The sequence below is a fragment of the Oncorhynchus gorbuscha genome, linkage group LG17, assembly GCF_021184085.1.
Source record: "Oncorhynchus gorbuscha isolate QuinsamMale2020 ecotype Even-year linkage group LG17, OgorEven_v1.0, whole genome shotgun sequence".
NCBI lineage: Eukaryota > Metazoa > Chordata > Actinopteri > Salmoniformes > Salmonidae > Oncorhynchus > Oncorhynchus gorbuscha.
This window is the reverse complement of record NC_060189.1, coordinates 8491968-8511204: the sequence shown is the minus strand read 5'-3', so window position 1 is coordinate 8511204 and position 19237 is coordinate 8491968. Positions and strand designations below refer to the sequence as shown.

At 41.4% G+C, this 19237-nt stretch overlaps 1 protein-coding gene across 5 annotated transcripts in view; it reads right to left on the bottom strand.

Moving 5' to 3' along the window:
* The window catches only part of LOC124001142 (serine/threonine-protein phosphatase 2A 56 kDa regulatory subunit gamma isoform-like), a 50713-nt gene that overhangs the window by 15950 nt on the left and 15526 nt on the right, over positions 1-19237 (bottom strand). For 3 of the 5 annotated variants that reach the window (XM_046307730.1, XM_046307729.1, XM_046307731.1), the window contains exons 4-6: positions 6432-6631; positions 2103-2213; positions 1551-1643 (exon numbers count right to left, since the gene is read on the bottom strand). In XM_046307730.1, the coding sequence (XP_046163686.1) occupies positions 1551-1643; positions 2103-2213; positions 6432-6631 (404 nt within the window). Of the gene's footprint in view, positions 1-1550; positions 1644-2102; positions 2214-6431; positions 6632-14208; positions 14388-19237 lie in introns of those variants that run through there. The other 2 variants (XM_046307734.1, XM_046307732.1) reach the window with 1 other exon arrangement.

Here is a 19237-nt window from a genome sequence, read left to right as displayed (position 1 = left end):
GGTCTTTGATCCCATGTAGTGCATCTCTTGCCGTTGTGCCATGAGCAAGGCACTTAGCCCTCCCAAAAGTTAAATATTGCACTGAGAGGCTACAGTATAAAACACGTGGCCTGTCAACCCCCACCCACCTGGAGAGCTACTGGGCGTGCAGGCCTTTGATCCAACCCTGCTCAAACACAAAGAGTTAGCTTATCAAGGTCCTGTTGAGCAGGTGATTTTTCTTTTTAACAAAATGAGCTGTGGTAGAGCAGGTCTGGAGCAAATGCCTGCATAACCCGTAGCTCTCCTGGACACTCGAGGAGGAGGGTTGGTCTCCTTGCAACATTACAATTACAACCAAATACTTACCAGGGAGCAAATGGCTAAGGAGGATGAGGTAGCTAACAAAGATGTTTATCCATTTGTAAAGGTTAAAATATTCAGGAGAAATCTTGACAGCATAGGTCATAGGAGTTGCTTGTCAATTAGTAACTTTGACATTACATGTGCAGTGCATTACAGTGCATGTTAGGAGGCGAATCCTGGCCAATTTTAAGAGCTTGAGAAGGTTTTACAATTGGAGTATTCGGGAATTGTGGTTCCACACGAGCACCTGCACCAACTGGGTGTCGGGCATTTGCTGTTCTACATGAGTGCCGGGGGAAAGTTATTTTAGGACCTGGGACATAAAATTAATACATGCTAAAGCTAGCTAAACAATATACAGTATTTTGAATTTTACCTGCTGGGCAAATGTCTCTCCCCCCTCTGGCAACAGCCCACACACAGGTGATGCACACACCATTACTTTTCTAGGATTTTCATTGCTATAACTGGGGGGGGAAATATTTTTTATTTTACCCCCATTTTTCTCTTAATTTCATGATATTGTAATTGGATCTTGCCTCCTCGCAGCAACTCGCCAACAGGCTCGGGAGAGGCGAAGGTTGAGTCATGCGTCCTCCGAAACATGACCCACCAAACCGCGCTCAACACCCACCCGGAAGCACAAATGGTGTCGAAGGATACACTGTTCAACAGATGACCGAAATCAGCCTGCAGGCACCCGGCCCACCACATGGAGTCACTGAAGCGTGATGAGCCGAGTAAAGCCCCCCTGCTAATCCGGACGATGCCGGGAGAATTGTGCGCCACCCTATGGGACTCCCGGTCACAGCCGGTTGTGACACAGCCTGGGATCGAACCCGGGTCTGTAGTGACGCCTCAAGCACTGCGATACAGTGCCTTAGTCCGCTGCGCCACTCGGAAGGCCCCCACACTAGTAATTATTATCAACAAATGTGCGAACACAGCTAGGCTTGCTTTGTCTCAAAAACACATCTCACGACAGCATGATTAAAATACCATTCGTGCTGGTCAATGTAGGCCTATGGAGTCCGATACACTCTGCAGAGATTTGGAGGACGCTGAGCAAAACATCACATCCGGAAGACACTGATCCAATTCTGATCGGAGAAGTCTAATTGTTAGATATTGTGATTTGAGTGATTGTTTACCTTGTCCATTCAGACTATTTAAAATGTATAATCTATGTTTCTTTCAGCTCTTACCTGCATCACAAACTTCTGGTCGATGTACTTCTTCGCTATGTTCGGTTGAAAGTCAGGAGATTCTAAAAACCGAAGGAAAAATTCGTAGACGAGCTGGAAAGAAAACATTTTTAAAATGCATAATTTGCAGAATGCATAGCAAGTGTCCTTCCTTACAAAAATGCTTGGTAAAAATCAAAAATATGTTAAATTAGATCACATAACAGCGTCAGTAATAGGTGTATATAACATCGTATCATAATGATCCATAATAAAAACAGCCGTGCTCTTTTTGTCCAAGCCGAGAGGTAAGGCAGGTCCAACGATGGTTTATGCTGATTCGCTACTTTAATTATACAGCACTGTACTTGAGAGAATGTAAGGTCTGCAACACTTCATTCCTACTCAAACAGCAGGTTCGTGTGTTCATTAGGACCCGCAACAGAAAACAAAAAAAATAGCCGGGTATAAGTCCAGATAGTACCTACGGGTTTAAGCCGGTTTTCTTCATTTTGGTGCGTAATTAATAAGACCCAGGCCATGTGAACTGGGTTAGTAAATATCCCTAGGTACCTGGAGATGTGGCCATGCAGCCTCAAGTGTAGGCTCGTCCTCCTCGGGGTCGAACTCTGCTCCTGTGGGGTTGGACGACGGAGGCAACGTTCGGAACATGTTCACCGCAAACTAAGGGGGGAAGCAAAAAGAGCATATTCAGAGTCAGTAGACCACAGTGATGAAGGACAGTATGGAGTCAAATTGCTTCAGTGGCAGCTTTACATTGAATGTAACAGGATTGCCAAGAACACATACTTGACCTTTCCATCATACCTTAAACCAGGGCTATTCAACTATATTCTTACTGGGGCTAGATGTAAAAAATACATAGAAAATGCCCTACGTGATTATTCTGATTATGTTGCTTTAAAAAAACACCAATAAAAGGAGTCATCTTTAACATTGCTAAAAGTAATTTAGAAAGATGGTCGCAACCCAACAATTAGATAATTGAAAAGGAAAAGCAACCATTGTTATTTTTAAATTTAAACTATTAAAAGCTTCCTAAAACTTTAGGTAAGCTCTTTATTTTATTAAGCATCTCAATAAACAAAATTATGTCAAATCAGGCAATGCCAAATTCCAGTCTGAAGGAAGTATGCTTTGAATTAATTTCCCTCAGTCATTTTGTGCATGGTTTGTCTCACTCCCTTCAAACAAGACCTTGTGAGCATCAGAGGGGGAAACAAAAAGGCACATACGTGTTCCTTAAGAGTCATAGCTTTCAGTAATATTTTGTATCTTAAACCATTCAAAATGATAAGAGCCAAATTCTAAATAAATAAAAGTCAACATGCAACATAGGCGCTAGAAACCGCTAAAAACACAGACTAAGACAATCCACTATAGTACTTGTCATTTCGGCACTGAAAGTCAGAGTTTGGATGAGATCTTTTTTAATGTTCAGAATTGATCAAAGGGCCAGTCTAAATGAATTAAAACAGTCTGGATTTGGCCTGCGGACAGCCAGTTGCATAGCCCTAAACTAATCACAGATCTGAATGAGTGAAAGTGATAGAGGAGAACACGTTATCCCATCTAAAAATCACTTCTAGATCTGTGTTTACCTCAAGGGACCAAGGAAGGGGGGTGTCTGAAGTATTCCAAACACGTCCCTAGTTAGTATCCACTTGGCAAAGTCTAACACTGTTCAATCCTTTGACCCAAGCGGGTTACCATTTGTCTCTGAACATCAACTGACTCTGCGTGTGGGGGGCTATAACTGCTTCTGGCAGTGAAGACAGATCATGAGACAGTGCAGTTGGCTTGAGGAACAGAACACTGCTATTTCTGTTGGGCTGATCGCTAGGTACGCTATGTTCAAGCCTACATTTAGCTTTGAAAAAAAAAGAGACGTGTGTTTTACATTTTAATTTGTCATCTTGTCTGTATGTAATTCGAATAATGAACTGCCTTTTGAAGATATTTAAAAGTTCTCAGGATCTGAAGATCCATTCATTCAAAGAGGGACGTTTTCTTAAAGCACTGTCAAATTATTATATTAACTCATTAGCTGCCCAGCTACATATGGAAGCTTAGATCTATAATAGAGAAACATTTCAGACTGGACATGGGTGATGACGTCAGACAGACAAGGAAGAGTAGAGTAGGAGATTAGGAATCCAGGGCGAAGAATGACATGAATATATATATATTTTATTTATTTTTTTAAATCGGGACTAAAACAGAACATTTTGACACGTGAAACGGCTTGCTGCATTTACACTTATTCATGAAAGCCTTATGCCGAGTCATAATGACATTTCACATTAAAAACCACAATGGGCATGCGTTGCTCTCCATATTTCAATTCGCGGCTTTGACATCCATAGCTACTTCCTATTTGTATGGGAGTCGTAACCAGGGTTCATGTCAATTCTGGAAGTCAATTAACATTGCAAATCCAATTTTCCTCATTGCCAAAGATTGTCTATTATATTGACGCTTCTGGTAGGCTAATTGACATCATTTGAGTCAATTGGAGGTGTACTTGTGGATGTATTTCAAGGCCTACCTTCAAACTCAGTGCCTCTTTGCTTGACATCATGGGAAAATAAAATAAAAATCAGCCAAGACATAGAAATAAAAACATTTGTAGACCTCCACAAGTCTGGTTCATCCTTGGGAGCAATTTCCAAATGCCTGTAGGTACCACGTTCATCTGTACAAACAATAGTACGCAAATATAAACACCATGGGACCATGCAGCCGCCATACCTCCTAGAGATTAACATACTTTGATGCAAAAAGTGCAAAGTGCCGGAACAAAAGCAAAGGACCTTGTGAAGATGCTGGAGGAAACCGGTACAAAATTATCTATATCCACAGTAAAACACGTCCTATATCGACATAACCTGACCACTCAGCAAGGAAGAAGCCACAGCTCCAAAACTACCATTAAAAACGCCAGACTACAGTTTGCAACTGCACATGGGGACAAAAATCATACTTTTTGGAGAAATGTCCTCTGGTCTGATGAAACAAAAATAGAACTGTTTAGCCATCGTTATGTTTGGAGGAAAAAGGGGGATGCACGCAAGCCGAAGAACACCATCCCAACCGTGAAGCACGGGGGCGGTGGCATCATGTTGTGGGGGTGCTTTGCTGCAGGAGGGACTGGTGCACTTCACAAAATAGATGGCATCATGAGGTAGGAAAATGTGGATATAATGAAGCAACATCTCAAGACATCAGTAATCAGTAATAAAGTGCTTGCTGCAAGGAAGTTAAAGCTTGGTCACAAATGGGTCTTCCAAATGAACAATGACCCCAAGCATACTTCCAAAGTTGTGGCAAAATGGCTTAAGGACAACATAGTCAAGGTATTGGAGTGGCCAGCACAAAGCCCTGACCTCAATCCCAAGGAAGATTTGTGGGGAGAAATGAAAAAGTTTGCACGAGCAAGGAGGCCTGTAAACCTGACTCAATTACACCAGCTCTGTCAGGAGGAATGGGACAAAATTCACCCAACTTATTGTGGTAAGCTTGTGGAAGGCTACCCGTAACATTTGACCCAAGTTAAACAACTTAATAGGCAATGCTACCAAATACTAATTGAGTGTATGGAAACATTTGACCCACTGGGAATGTGATGAAAGAAATAAAAGCTGAAACAAATCATTCTCTCTACTATTATTCTGACATTTCACATTCTTAAAATAAAGTGCTGATCCTAACTGACCTAAGACAGGGAATTTTTTACTATGATTAAATGTCAGGAATTGTGGAAAAATTTGTTTAAATGTATTTGGCTCAGGTGTATGTAAACTTCAACTGTATACACACATACTTTATTGCATTATTTAATTATTTTGGTGCACAAAACAATTTAGGCAACAGGGATATTGATCCAGGAGGGGATTGAATGTCTCTGCGGTCACCAAGAAGCTTGATCTTGGCATCAAGCTAGCAAGTCAGAAAACCAAATGCACGGCGCCCTGAGATTGATATAATTTTTTTGACACGTTAGATTTCTTATAGTTATACTTAACTGATACTAATTGAGTGTACCATAGTGGCTAAACTCATATCGTCGGCATTTTGAAATAACCTCGGTATACTGGCCAAACCTAATGGGCAGCGCCATTGAGGCCATTTTATTCATTGGCTGATTGATCAAAACTCATAGGAATCCCCACCCAGTTAATTACTTTAAAATGGTGGAAGCCCTCAATGGAAACGCAGATGCTAAAAACAGGTTATATCCAGTATACCGAGGTTATCCATTATAGGTCCTCTATTCATCTCTATGAACACAGGAACAGCGCCGTTATGAAGTACATATTTTTCTTTAAAAATTCTACGAAATTCCATGTGTCCGCTTACATCAGTGCATTCATAACCTAACCGTTATGAATTTTCTATTTGATCAAATAAGCCTCGTGTGGGATTTTAGCAATTGCATTTTTTTGTTGACCAAATTCAACACTCATTGACATCCCATACAAAATATCCTAAATTCTGATTTTCATGGATGGATTTTGGGGCGGAGTAAAACATCTCGCTTCGGCTCTTTCTCACCGTCATTGCTTTCAATAATTGGGGGTAGCACACCCTGAACAGTAGGTCAGAAGGTTGTTTGTCCTACCCGCTCTGAATGTGTGACCCCCAATAGAGATGAGAGATTATGGTAGCACATTCGGTAATATTGAAATGTGTGCTACCCTACCCTTTGTATTCAATTCTGAACAGTAGAAACACAATAGTAGCACATTCTGATGGACAGCTCAGACTGTCAGAAAGTAGCACTTTCTGGGCAGTAGCAGAGATGATCATAGCATCAGCCATAGAGAGACCCCGATCAAGCTGGCCTTAGGGGGTGTCTCTTCTCAGTCTGCTGACACTCACCACGTGCACCACCTCTGGGTAGATGGGCTCTGTGATGACATTCCGGTTGTGCGTGATGTACTCCACCATCTCGCTCAGCGCCGCCCGCTTCACCTCCTTCCATTTCAGGTCACTTAGTGGGTCCGACAGGAAGTCAAAGAGCACGCAGCACTGGCGCAGCTTCTGCACAAACAGCTTCTCCTGCTCTGCCGGAGCACAGTCTGAGGAGAGAGAGAAAATAATGTTTCATTTAAAATATTTTGGTGAAAAAGTTATTTTCAATGTAATAAAGTGCTCGCTGCATGCAACAAACTGCATACAGAAAAGTCAAACAAAAAACAAAACACACAACTGAAGAACACATTCCAGTTTTTACCCTGAGTCAACTTCCTTATAACCCCATATGGTCTTACAGCTGGGGAGGTCCTTCATTAGAATTTGAAACGCTAGGTTAAATTGCTCAAAATTATAGTTCAAATCCCTGCTTGACCGGACTTAATGTTGTGTCCCCTACTCAGATAAAAAGCCATCTTTGCCTGCTCCCACAAAAGAAGGAGATTTGGGGGGGGGGGGGGGGGCAATATATAAAGTAGAGGCCGACCGTCCCTCTCCTTGCTCATCCCTGGGCTTGAACCAGCAACAAAACGACAACAGCCACCATCGAAGCAGCGTTACCCATGGAGAGCAAGGGGAACAACCACTAGAAGGCTCAGAGCAAGTGACTTTTGAAACTCTATTAGCGCGCGCTAACGGGCTAGCCATTTCACTTCGGTTACACCAGACTCATCTCGGGAGTTGATAGGCTTGAAGTCATAAACAGCGCAATGCTTGACGCACAACGAAGAGCTGCTGGCAAAATGCACGAAAGAGCTGTTTGAATGAATGTTTACGTGCCTGTTTCTGCCTACCACCGCTCCGTCAGATACTTGTATGCTTGTATGCTCAGTCAGATTATACGCAACGCAGGATACGCTAGATAATATCTAGTAATATCACCAACCATGTGTAGTTAACTAGTGATTATGATTGATTGTTTTTTATAAGATAAGTTTAATGCTAGCTAGCAACTTACCTTGGCTTACTGCATTCAAGTAACAGGCAGTCTCCTTGAGGAGTGCAATGAGAGAGAGGCAGGTCGTTATTGCGTTGGACTAGTTAACTGTAAGGTTGCAAGATTGGATCCCCAGGGCTGACAAGGTGAAAATCTGTCGTTCTGCCCCTGAACAAGGCAGTTAACGCACCATTCTTTGTTCTAATGTCTTTTTGGTCACGTGTCTCTCTCCTTGTGTGGGGTGGGCACCTCTCCATTAACACGAACACATGCCAAGCACCTCCCCTGTCTCACACACACACAACAACGGCGACAGATCACGCCTTCCTCCATGACAAGTGGTTTCAACTCACTACTTCCATTTGAAGTTTGATTCCAACAGAAAATCAGTCATATGGACACAAACACATCGAGACATTATTTTACTGTAATAGGAGAAGGTCACTTTCCTAACGATATCCTTTTTTATGTCTCAACTCATCAAATTGCAGAGTAGACACTTCTGAAACAGGAGTATCAATTAACATTGATGATGGGAAATGTATGCTCAGGTTGTCTCACGTGGCATTTCGGTACCACATGCTGCTAGTAGCATTTTAGTCAGACGAATACTAGACTCGTCTTTTTCTTTTTTTGTCATAAGCAGAAAAACATAAGATCATAGACCTACTGATTTAATATATATATATATATATAACACGAGGGGGTACTCCGGTAAAAACTACATTCAGTTGGTGGTACAGTTTTATTTTACCTTTATTTAACTAGGCAAGTCAGTTAAACAAATTCTTATTTTCAATGACGGCCTAGGAACAGTGGGTTAACTTGCCTGTTCAGGGACAGAATGACAGATTTGTACCTTGTCAGCTCGGGGGTTTGAACTTGCAACCTTCCGGTTCCTAGTCCAACGCTCTAACCACTAGGCTACCCTGCCGCCCCACAGTAACCGAAAAAGGTTGGTAACCGCTGCTCTACAGTCCTACACCTGTCAATCAACCGATCAACGCATCCTACTGCACGCTGCCTATTAATAAGGTGGTAACACAAGACCATTGGGTGCTTTCTGAACTGTTGCATCACCGCCTGATATGGCAACTTCTCGAAATCCGACTGTAAGGTGCTACAGAGGGTAGTGCATAAAGCCCACTACATCACTGGGGCCAAGCTTCCTGACATCCAGGATCAACACTACCGTTCAAAAGTTTGGGGTCACTTAGAAATGGCCTTGTTTTTGAAAGAAAAGCACATGTTTTTGGTCCATTAAAAGAGCATCAAATTGATAAGAAATGCAGTGTAGACATTGTTAATGTTGTAAATGACTATTGCAGCTGGAAACTGATTATTTTTTAATGGAATATCTACATAGGCGTACAGAGGCCCATTATCAGCAACCATCACTCCTGTGTTCCAATGGCACGTTGTGTTAGCTAATCAAAGTTTATCATTTTAAAAAGGCTAATTGATCATTAGAAAACCATTTTGCAATTATGTTAGCAGAGCTGAAAACTGTTGTTCTGATTAAAGAAGCAATAAAACTGGCCTTCTTTAGACTAGTTGAGTATCTGGAGCATCAGCATTTGTGGGTTCGATTACAGGCTCAGAAATGGCCAGTGTCAGACACTAGGCGGTGTCAGAGGAAGGCCCAAAACATTGTCAAAGACTCTAGTCACCCAAGTCAGGCTGTATGGCAAGCGGTACCAGAGCGCCATGTCTAGGTCCAAAAGGCTCCTTAAAAAGCTTCTAACCCCAAGGCATAAGACTGCTGAAAAATGAATCAAATGGCCACCTGGACTATTTACATTGAACCCCCCCCCCCTGTTCTAACACTGCAGCTACTCACTGTTTATAATCTATGCAGTCACTTTACCTGGCATTTCACAATATGAGGAATGGCCTATGGTGGAGAGGCTTTACGTAGCCTATTGCACATGGGAACAGCTAGAAGAGAGGCCAGAGATGTGTGTAGCCAAAGTAAAAAGCTAAATATTAGGGCTAAAGGCCAAATATTTACCAGTCAAAGTGCACAAAAAAAGTAAACAGATTATGAAATGGCATATCTGTCTGTTCCTCCAGGCTATGCTCAGTGGTGCCCGGGCATGCAACGCTCCACTATTGATTAGGCCTACGTTTTTACGACACAGTGCAGTGTATTCTTACCAAGTGAGTACACAATTACTTTCTATAGGCTGTAAATGGTCTTGATGAAGGCTAATGATTAGGCCTGATTACCAACAATGACATGACAGCCTACAGGCAGGAGAAGAGAGATCTGGCAGAGTGATTCCAGGAAAATAACCTCTTCCTCAACAAAAACGAAGAAGCCGAGTATGGACTTCAGGAAACAGCAGAAGGAGCACGCTACCATCCACATTGACGGGGCCGCAGTGAAGAGGGTGAAAAAGTTCCTCTCTGGGCACATCCCTGACAACCTGAAATGTTGCATCCACACAGACAGCGTGGTGAAGGCGCAACTGCGCCCCTCAACCTCAGGAAGCTGAACAAATTCAGAAACAAGATGCACCTGAGCTCAATTTCGAGTCTCATAGCAAAGTCCTGGATACTTATGTAAATAAGGTGTGTGTGTGTATGGGGGGGGGGGTTTATAATAAATAACTGTTTTCCCTTTGTCATTATGGGGTACTGTGCATAGATTGATTAGCATTTTTGTATTTGATTTTATCCATTCTAGAATAAGGCTGTAAAGCAACAAAATGTGGAAAAAGTCAAGGGGTCTGAATACTTTCCAAATGCACTGTAGTCACCACTAGCCAGCATCCGCCCAGTACCCTGCCCTGAACTTTAGTCACTGTTACTTGCCAGCTACCACCCGGTATGCAACCCTGCCCCTTAGAGACTGCTATCCTATGTACATAGTCATTGAACAGTGGTCACTTTAATAATGTTTGGTTTTTGCCCTAGCACTTCACAGCGGATTCAAATAAATCAACAAGCTTTGATAATTTGAGTCAGCTGTGTAGTGTTTGGCCAAAAACCAAAAACGTGTTAAAGAAATTCCTAGTGTTTCCCAAAGTCTCATGTTAAAAGGAACCAACAACTTTCATATGTTCTTATGTTCTGAGCCAGGAACTCAAACGTTTTACATGGCACATATTGCACTTTTACTTCTCCAACACTTTGTTTTTACATTATTTAAACCAAATTGAACATGCTTCGTTATTTATTTGAGGCCAAATTGATTTTCATTGATGTATTATATTAAGTTAAAATAAGTGTTCATTCAGTAGTGTTGTAATTGTCATTATTACAAATACATTTAAAAAATAAAAATTTATAAAATCGGTCGATCTCTATCAGAAAGTGATGCCGAAGGTTACAAATTGGTGGAACCATTCCATATTTAGACTAGATAATATTAAACAAGGTTGGACTATTGGAATGTGGAGCAGTGAAATGGGGTATCAGTCTAATTGGTGACACCCAGATTAGCATCGTAGCTCTTATTGCGGGACTTTGACTGTGGGAAATCACCTCCCCAGTTAGCCTATTGTGCATATTGACATTCATATTGCACTGTACAGACTTACCTAAGGATTGGAGATCAATGAAATGGGTCTTCTGAGTACCCAATTGCTTTCTTCCCCCCCAAAGCACTCCCCGGAGTGATCAGGCTCCAAAACATACATTGTCAAACAAACGTATGTATAAAGCTCTTTCTCCATCCGCAGATGTCACAGAGCCTTACTTATATTGTTTTTCCTCTGGAATAGTGTTCAATGCACATAGTAGGTTGACTGGTACAATAAATGTGCCTCAATTCAAAGTTGTTTCAGAGTCCCACAATAAGAGCTACGACGCTAATGTTCTCTGGGTGTCACGGAGTCGACTGATACCCCATGTCATTGAGCCACCATCCATAGGTTAAGGCTGTACAGTGAAATAAGTACGCCACCAATGCAATTCTAAAGTCTAATACATCCAGCAGGATTTCAACAGATGTTTGTCATTTGTCTCCACCATTTGTATTAAAGTGCATCACTTTCATATAGAGACTTATTTTTGAAAGCAAACTGCAAATTCCACTATTGTGGCTAGCTTCACATAGGTGGGTCCAACCATCAAATAAGAACGGTCTTATAAATTAGGGGTATTTCAAATGATTTCACCTTGCTAGATAGTTTGCTTGCTAACTATAGCTACTGAAACAGGTTGTCATTTTTGCTAGCTTTATGACCAGCATTGTCCAGAGCTTGGGGGAAGTGTGTTTGCGCTCGTGCGGCAGGTGCACGAGACAAAATTTTACCAGCACCATAGCATGTGTGTCGTTGAGACATATGAAATACAAGTGATTGTAATAAATGAGTAATAACTACGGGAAAAAATGTGTTAAATGATTGTGACATCATTCAGGTCTTGATTGGTCAAGAAGTTATTTGACACCCAAAGATTCAAACAGCATTCCATTTCTGCTGGTGGGTATTTGACACTAGGCAAAGACACAAATCCACATTGTTTGGATTGGGCAAAGTAATAAAGCAGTGACATTTCTTTCAGCCATCCAATCACTTACAGATTTGTGTTAATCGCAAGGAAACAAGGGACAGAATGAAGGATCAATAATGCATTCTAAAGTAATCTAACAGTGCCACTGTCAGTTAAATCACCAGCCCTGCATGCACCCTTACATTGCCTATGTCATGTGCAGACTACTCCAATTACAAAAACGCTTGCTGATAAAGTTTCTGTACATGTGCCTAAAATACCCTCTAATGAGATGTGCAAGAGATATAAAAGCATCTACATTAACCCTGATGTAACCCCCATTACTATAGGAGACAATAGTGTCACAGAGGCAGCCTTGATCATCTTTACGTGACTATAATAACAGCAGTAAATGGGAGTCACATTGGGTTAAGAGTGACATTTCCGTAGGTCATTATCACATAGTTAACAAAAATCGCAATCTGTTTCAGTAGGGGATACTTTAAGTTGTGAAAAACTTTACAGGCAAACATTTTGGTTGTTTATTTCAAGACAGTGGTATTACAACCTTTAAAACGGGTTTAGCAAGGAGCGCCAATGTGACATAAGGTCTGTTATAAACAGAGTGGTTCAAGCCTTGAATACTGACTGGCTGACAGCTGTGCTATACCACGGGTATGACAAAATATTTATTTTTACTGCTAATTACATTGGTAACTAGTTTATAATATCAATAAGGCACCTCAGGGGTTTGTGGTATATGGCCAAAATACCAGGGCTAAGGGCTGTATCCAGGCACTCCGTGTTGCGCATAAGAACAGCCCTTAGCTGTGGTATATTGGCCATATACCACACCTCCTCGTGCCTTCTTGCTTAAATATACAACGTCTTTCAGCCAAATCAGCATCTAGGAATCAAACTACCCGGTTTATAATGTCATTTAGTAGAAACTTTAGTCCAAAGCAATTTACAGCCATGCATGCATGCATTTTTATTCTTCTCATATGGGTGGCCGCAACTGGAATCAAACCCATGACCCTGACGTTGTAAGTGCCATGCTTTACCAACAGCCACAAAGGACCAGTGAAATGTACTTTTTGTATTACTTTTGACAGGTCACTGGCAAAGACATGGGCTCTGAATAGGTCAAGCATGCCTCATAAGCAAAACACAATACACCCATCGCATTCTCCACGTTTCCATTTTGCCTTTCTTTCTGAATAATACACCTAAGGCCTTTCTACTGCCTTTTCCCCTAGTATATTAACAAGAGGGAGCCTCCGATGTCTTACAAGGACACTGGGGATAAGAGGGAGAGAGACCACTTGATTGTTCAAAACAAATGAATGTCATTCAATGTAGGGGTGTTGGTCGACTCCAATTCAGAACCAAATCAATAACTCCCCACAGCATAATGGATCTTATTCAACACCACCAACTCCATTGGCTTTCACAGAACAGTTGGGAGCATAGGCCCACCTTTCCAGAACAGGCCATGTATGCGTGCTATTGACTCAGTGTGCTGGCTAGCCCAGAGCCTATTAGCCTACTGCTAGCCTATTAGCCTACTGCTAGCCTATTAGCCTACTGCTAGCCTATTAGCCTACTGCTAGCCTATTAGCCTACTGCTAGCCTATTAGCCTACTGCTAGCCTATTATCCAACTAACTGTGACTCTCAAAGGTTTGTTGTTTCAGGGGAGGGAAATACCAGGCTTTTGCCCTTCTTTGGCGGTGGCGACCTCTCCTCCGTTGGGAACAGGAAGGAAGACAGATAAGGGCGGGGAGGCAGCAGAAGCAGAAAAGGGGCTACTGCAGCGGAGGCAGTAATCTACACACCTCTGGCCAATTTGTGCCCAGATTAACTGGAGTGTGACAAACCATGGACCAGAAAAAAAAGAGGTACGAACACAGGCCGAGTCTGCCGTACAACCTCTTAAAACTCTTTCAAAAGATATAAAAACATACAAATCACACTCTCAAAACGCAGAGGGAAACATAATGAAAACCTTCCCTAGGCTATGACCTCACTGGGCTGTGCGGGGGATGGGCAGAGAGGGAGTAGAAAAACCAGCTTTTTCTCAATCTTTTCATGTAGCTCTGCCTGCAATCCCTAAGAAAACCATCCCCTGATCCCCTATAAGGAAACAATAAAACCATTTCCAAACGGCTATCCTTTTGAAACAAAGACCCTTAAAGCTTATCTTCACATCTTGGTAACAAATCAGCCAATAACCAACGGAGGGGAACAGATAGAGAAATGCTGTCTCTGTTCTCGAGGACAAAATGTAACAACGGTTCCTACGTACCTCTGAAGTGCATAAGAGCCACCGGCTGGAAAGGCCCATTGGAATTAGGTGCATCCACAACCATCCTGATTCCAGCTTTATTGCATGTCAACATCTAAACTCGACCAGGAAGGCAATCCACTTAAGGTAAGGGGCCAGCCTCCATTTTAGCACAAAAGCAGATGAGAAAATGAAGCGCTCTGCTGCTGGAGGGAACTGTCTAGTTAGTGACGTCGGCGGTATCGAGCAAGCCGGTTGGCTGAGCCCAGCCACATAAAGTGACGTGGGCAGGCAGCTCGGGAAGCGGATGTTGATTGGTAAACAGAGAGTAGGGGGCAGGACTTGCAGAGACAATATATTGGTCTGTGATTGTTCAGAAACGTTTTGAGCTTGGCCCTGCCTTCTTTAAGGACTAAGAATTCTACAAATTCACTGTATTCTATTCCAGACATTACTGAATATGATTCCAAGTGCCTAATGGTTGGTAAAATTCTCAATTTGAATGACAAAAGGTACATACATGATGGATTTTTTAAGATACTGTTAGAAGAAGTAGGGTTTCAGATGTTTTCAGAAGATAGGCAGAGACTATGCTGTCCTAGCTTCAGGGGGAAGCTGATTCCATCATTGGTGAGCCAGGACAGAGAAGAGCTTTTGACTGGGCTGAGCAGGAGCTGCATTCCTGTAGGGGTGGGAGGGCCATGAGACCAGAGGTGGCAGAACGGACTGCTCGGGTTGAGGTGTAGGGTTTGAGCATAAGCCTGAAGGTAGGGAGGAGGGGAAGCTCCTCTTGCTGTTCCATAGGTAAGCACCAATAATATTGTACAACATGATTTTTGAATGACTACCTCATCTCTGTACCCCACACATAATACAGATAATTGTAAGGTCCCTCAGTTGAGCAGTGAATTTCAAACACAAAGACCAGGGAGGTTTTCCAATGCCTGTCAAAGAGGGGCACCTATTGGTAGATGTGTGAAAATATAAAAAGCAGACATTGAATATCCGTTTGAGCATGGTGACGTCATTAATTGCACTTTGGATGGTGTATCAATACACCCAGTTACTTCAAAGATACAGGCTTCCTTCCTAACTCAGTTGCCGGATAGGAAGGAAAGTGCTTGGGGATTTCACCTTGAGGCCAATGCGGACTTTAAAACAGTTACAGAGTTTAATGGCTGTGATAGGAGAAAACTGAGGATGGATCAACAACATTGTAGTTACTCCGCATTATTAACCTAATTGACAGAGTGAAAATAAGGAAGCCTGTAAATAATTAAAATATTCCAAAACATGCATCCTGTTTGGAACAAGGCACTAAATTAATACTGACAAAAATGTGGCAAAGCAATTAACTTTTTGTCCTGATTACAAAGCGTTATGTTTGGGGCAAATCCAACACAACACATCACTGAGTACCACACCACATATTTTCAAGCACGGTGTTGGCTGCATCATATTATGAGTATGCTTGTAATCGTTAAGGACTGGGGAGTTTTTCAGGATTAAAAAAAAATGGAATGGAGCTACGCACAGGCATAATCCCAGAGGAAAACCTTGTTCAATCTGCTTTCCACCAGATACTGGGAGATTAATTCACCTTTTAGTAGGACAATAACCTAAAACACAAGCCCAAATCTACACTGGATGAGTTGCTTAACAAGAAGACAGTGAATTTTCCTGAGTGGCCGACATATAGTTTTAGCTTAAATCTACTTGGAAAATCTATGGCAAGACCTGAAAATGGTTGACTAGCAATGATCAACAAACAACTTGGCAGAGCTTGAAGAATTCGGAAAAGAATAATGGGCAAATGTTGCACAATCCAGGTGTGGGACTTACCTTGACAGACTCACAACTGTGAGAAACAAAGTCCATGAAGTCAATAACTTGCTTGTAAGCGATGACATTCACATTCTGACTAGCTATGAAACTCACTTAGACAATACCTTTGATGATACAGTGGTAGCAATTAGAGGTCGACCGATTAATCTGAATGGCCGATTAATTAGGGCCGATTTTAAGTTTTCATAATCGAAAATCTGTATTTTTGGACTCCGATTTTGCAGATTTTTTATTATTTTTTATTTTATTGCTACACCTTTATTTAACTAGGCAAGTCAGTTAAGAACACATTCTTATTTTCAATGACGAACTAGGAACGGTTGGTTAACTGCCTTGTTCAGGGGCAGAACGACAGATTTTTACCTTGTCAGCCTGGGGATTCAATCTTGCAACCTTACAGTTAACTAGTCCAACGCTCTAACCACCTGTATCACAATAATAATATAATAATAATATATGCCATTTAGCAGACGCTTTTATCCAAAGCGACTTACAGTCATGTGTGCATACATTCTACGTATGGGTGGTCCAGGGAATCGAACCCACTACCCTGGCGTTACAAGCGCCATGCTCTACCAACTGAGCTACAGAAGGACCCACAAGGAGCCTGCCTGTTACGCAAATGCAGTAAGAAGCCAAGGTAAGTTGCTAGCTAGCATTAAACTTCTCATAAAAAACAATCAATCAATCAATCATAATCACTAGTTATAACTACACATGGGTGATGATATTACTCGTTTATCTAGCGTGTCCTGCGTTGCATATAATCGATGCGGTGCGCATTCGCGAAAAAGGACCATCGTTGCTCCAATGTGTACCTAACCATAAACATCAATGCCTTTCTTAAAATCAATACACATAAGTATATATTTTTAAACCTGCATATTTAGCTAAAATAAATCCAAGTTAGCAGGCAATATTAACCAGGTGAAATTGTATCACTTCTCTTGCGTTCATTGCACGTAGGGTCAGGGTATATGCAACAGTTTGGGCTGCCTGGCTCTTTGCGAACTAATTTGCCAGAATTTTACATAATTATGACGTAACATTGAAGGTTGTACAATGTAACAGGAATATTTAGACTGATGGATGCCACCCGTTAGATAAAATACCAAACGATTCCGTATTTCACTGAAAGAATAAACATCTTGTTTTCGAGATGATAGTTTCCGGATTCGACCATATTAATGACCTAAGGCTCGTATTTCTGTGTGTTATTATAGTATAATTAAGTCAATGATTTGATAGAGCAGTCTGGCTGAGCGATGGTAGGCACCAGCAGGCTCGTAAGCATTCATTCAAACAGCACTTTCGTGCGTTTTGCCAGCAGCTCTTCACAATGCTTCAAGCATTGCGCTGTTTATGACTTCAAAGCCTATCAACTCCTGAGATTAGGCTGGTGTAACCGATGTGAAATGGCTAGCTAGTTAGTGGGGTGCGTGCTAATAGCGTTTTAAACGTCACTCGTTCTGAGACTTGGAGTAGTTGTTCCCCTTTCTCTGCATGGGTAACGCTGCTTCGAGGGTGGCTGTTGTCGATGTGTTTGTTTCTGGTTGGAGCCCAGGTAGGAGTGAGGAGAGGGATGAAAGCTATACCGTTACACTGGCAATACTAAAGTGCCTATTAGAACATCCAATAGTCAAAGGTTAATGAAATACAAATCGTATATAGAGAGGAATAGTCCTATAATTCCTATACTAACTACAACCTAAAACGTCTTACCTGGGAATATTGAAGACTCATGTTAAAAGGAACCACCAGCTTTCACATGTTCTCATGTTCTGAGCAAGGAACTTACACGTTAGCTTTCTTACATGGCACATATTGCAGTTTTACTTTCTTCTCCAACACTTTGTTTTTGCATTATTTAAACCAAATTGAACATGTTTCATTATTTATTTGAGGCTAAATTGATTTTGTTATTACAAATAAATGTTTAAAAAAATAAAATTTAAATTAAATCGGACGATTTAATCGGTATCGGCTTTTTTTGGTCCTCCAATAATCGGTATCGCCGTTGAAAAATCATAATCGGTCGACCTCTAGTAGTAATACATGGTTATAACATAAGGTGAATGCACCAATTTGTAAGTCGCTCTGGATAAGAGCGTCTGCTAAATGACTTAAATGTAAATGTAAATGTAATAACATCTACCGAAAAGACAGAAATGCCAACAGAGGCGGTATTGCTGTCTATATTCAGAACCACATTCCTGTAAAGCTTAGAGACGATTTCATGTTAAATACTATTGAAGTAATATGGCTACAGGTTCATCTGCCTCACCTAAAGCCCCATTCTTGTTGGAAGCTGCTATAGACCACCAAGTGCTAACAGTCAGTATCTGGATAATGTGTGTGAAATGCATGTGATATCAACAGAGAAATATATTTTCTGGGTCATTTCAATATTGACTGGCTATCATCAAGCTGCCCACTCAGGAAAAAACTTCAAACTGTAACCAGTGCCTGCAACCTGGATCAGGTTGTCAGTCAACCTACCAGAGTAGTTACAAACAGCACAGGAATTAAATCATCAACATGTATTGATCACATTTTTTACTGACGCTGCAGATATTTGCTTTAAAGCAGTATCCAAATCCATAGGATGTAGTGATCACAATAGAGTAGCCATATCTAGGAAAACCAAAGGTCCAGAGGCTGGGCCTAGTATAGTGTATAAGAGGTCATACAATACGTTTTGTAGTGATTCATATGTTGATGATGTAAAGAATATTTGCTGGTCTGTGGTGTGTAATGAGGAGAAACCAGACGCTGCACTTAACACATTAATTAAATTACTTATTCCAGTTATTAATAAGCACGCAGACATTTAAAAAATGACTGTAAAAACTGTTAAATCCCCTTGGATTGATGAGGAATTTAAAAATTGTATGGTTGAGAGGGATATGGAAAAAGGTATGGCAATTAAGTCTGGCAGCCCAACTGATTGGCAAACGTACTGCAAATTAAGAAATCATGTGACTAAACTAAAGAAAATGAAACTACACTATGAAACAAAGATAAATTATATTGAGAATGATAGTAAACAGCTTTGGGGCACCTTAACTGACATTTTGGGGGAAAAAGCCAACTCGGCTCCTTCATTCATTGAATCAGATGGCTCATTCATCACAAAGCCCACTGATATTGCAAAGTACTTTAATGACTTTTCATTGGCAAGATACACAAACTTAGGGATGACATG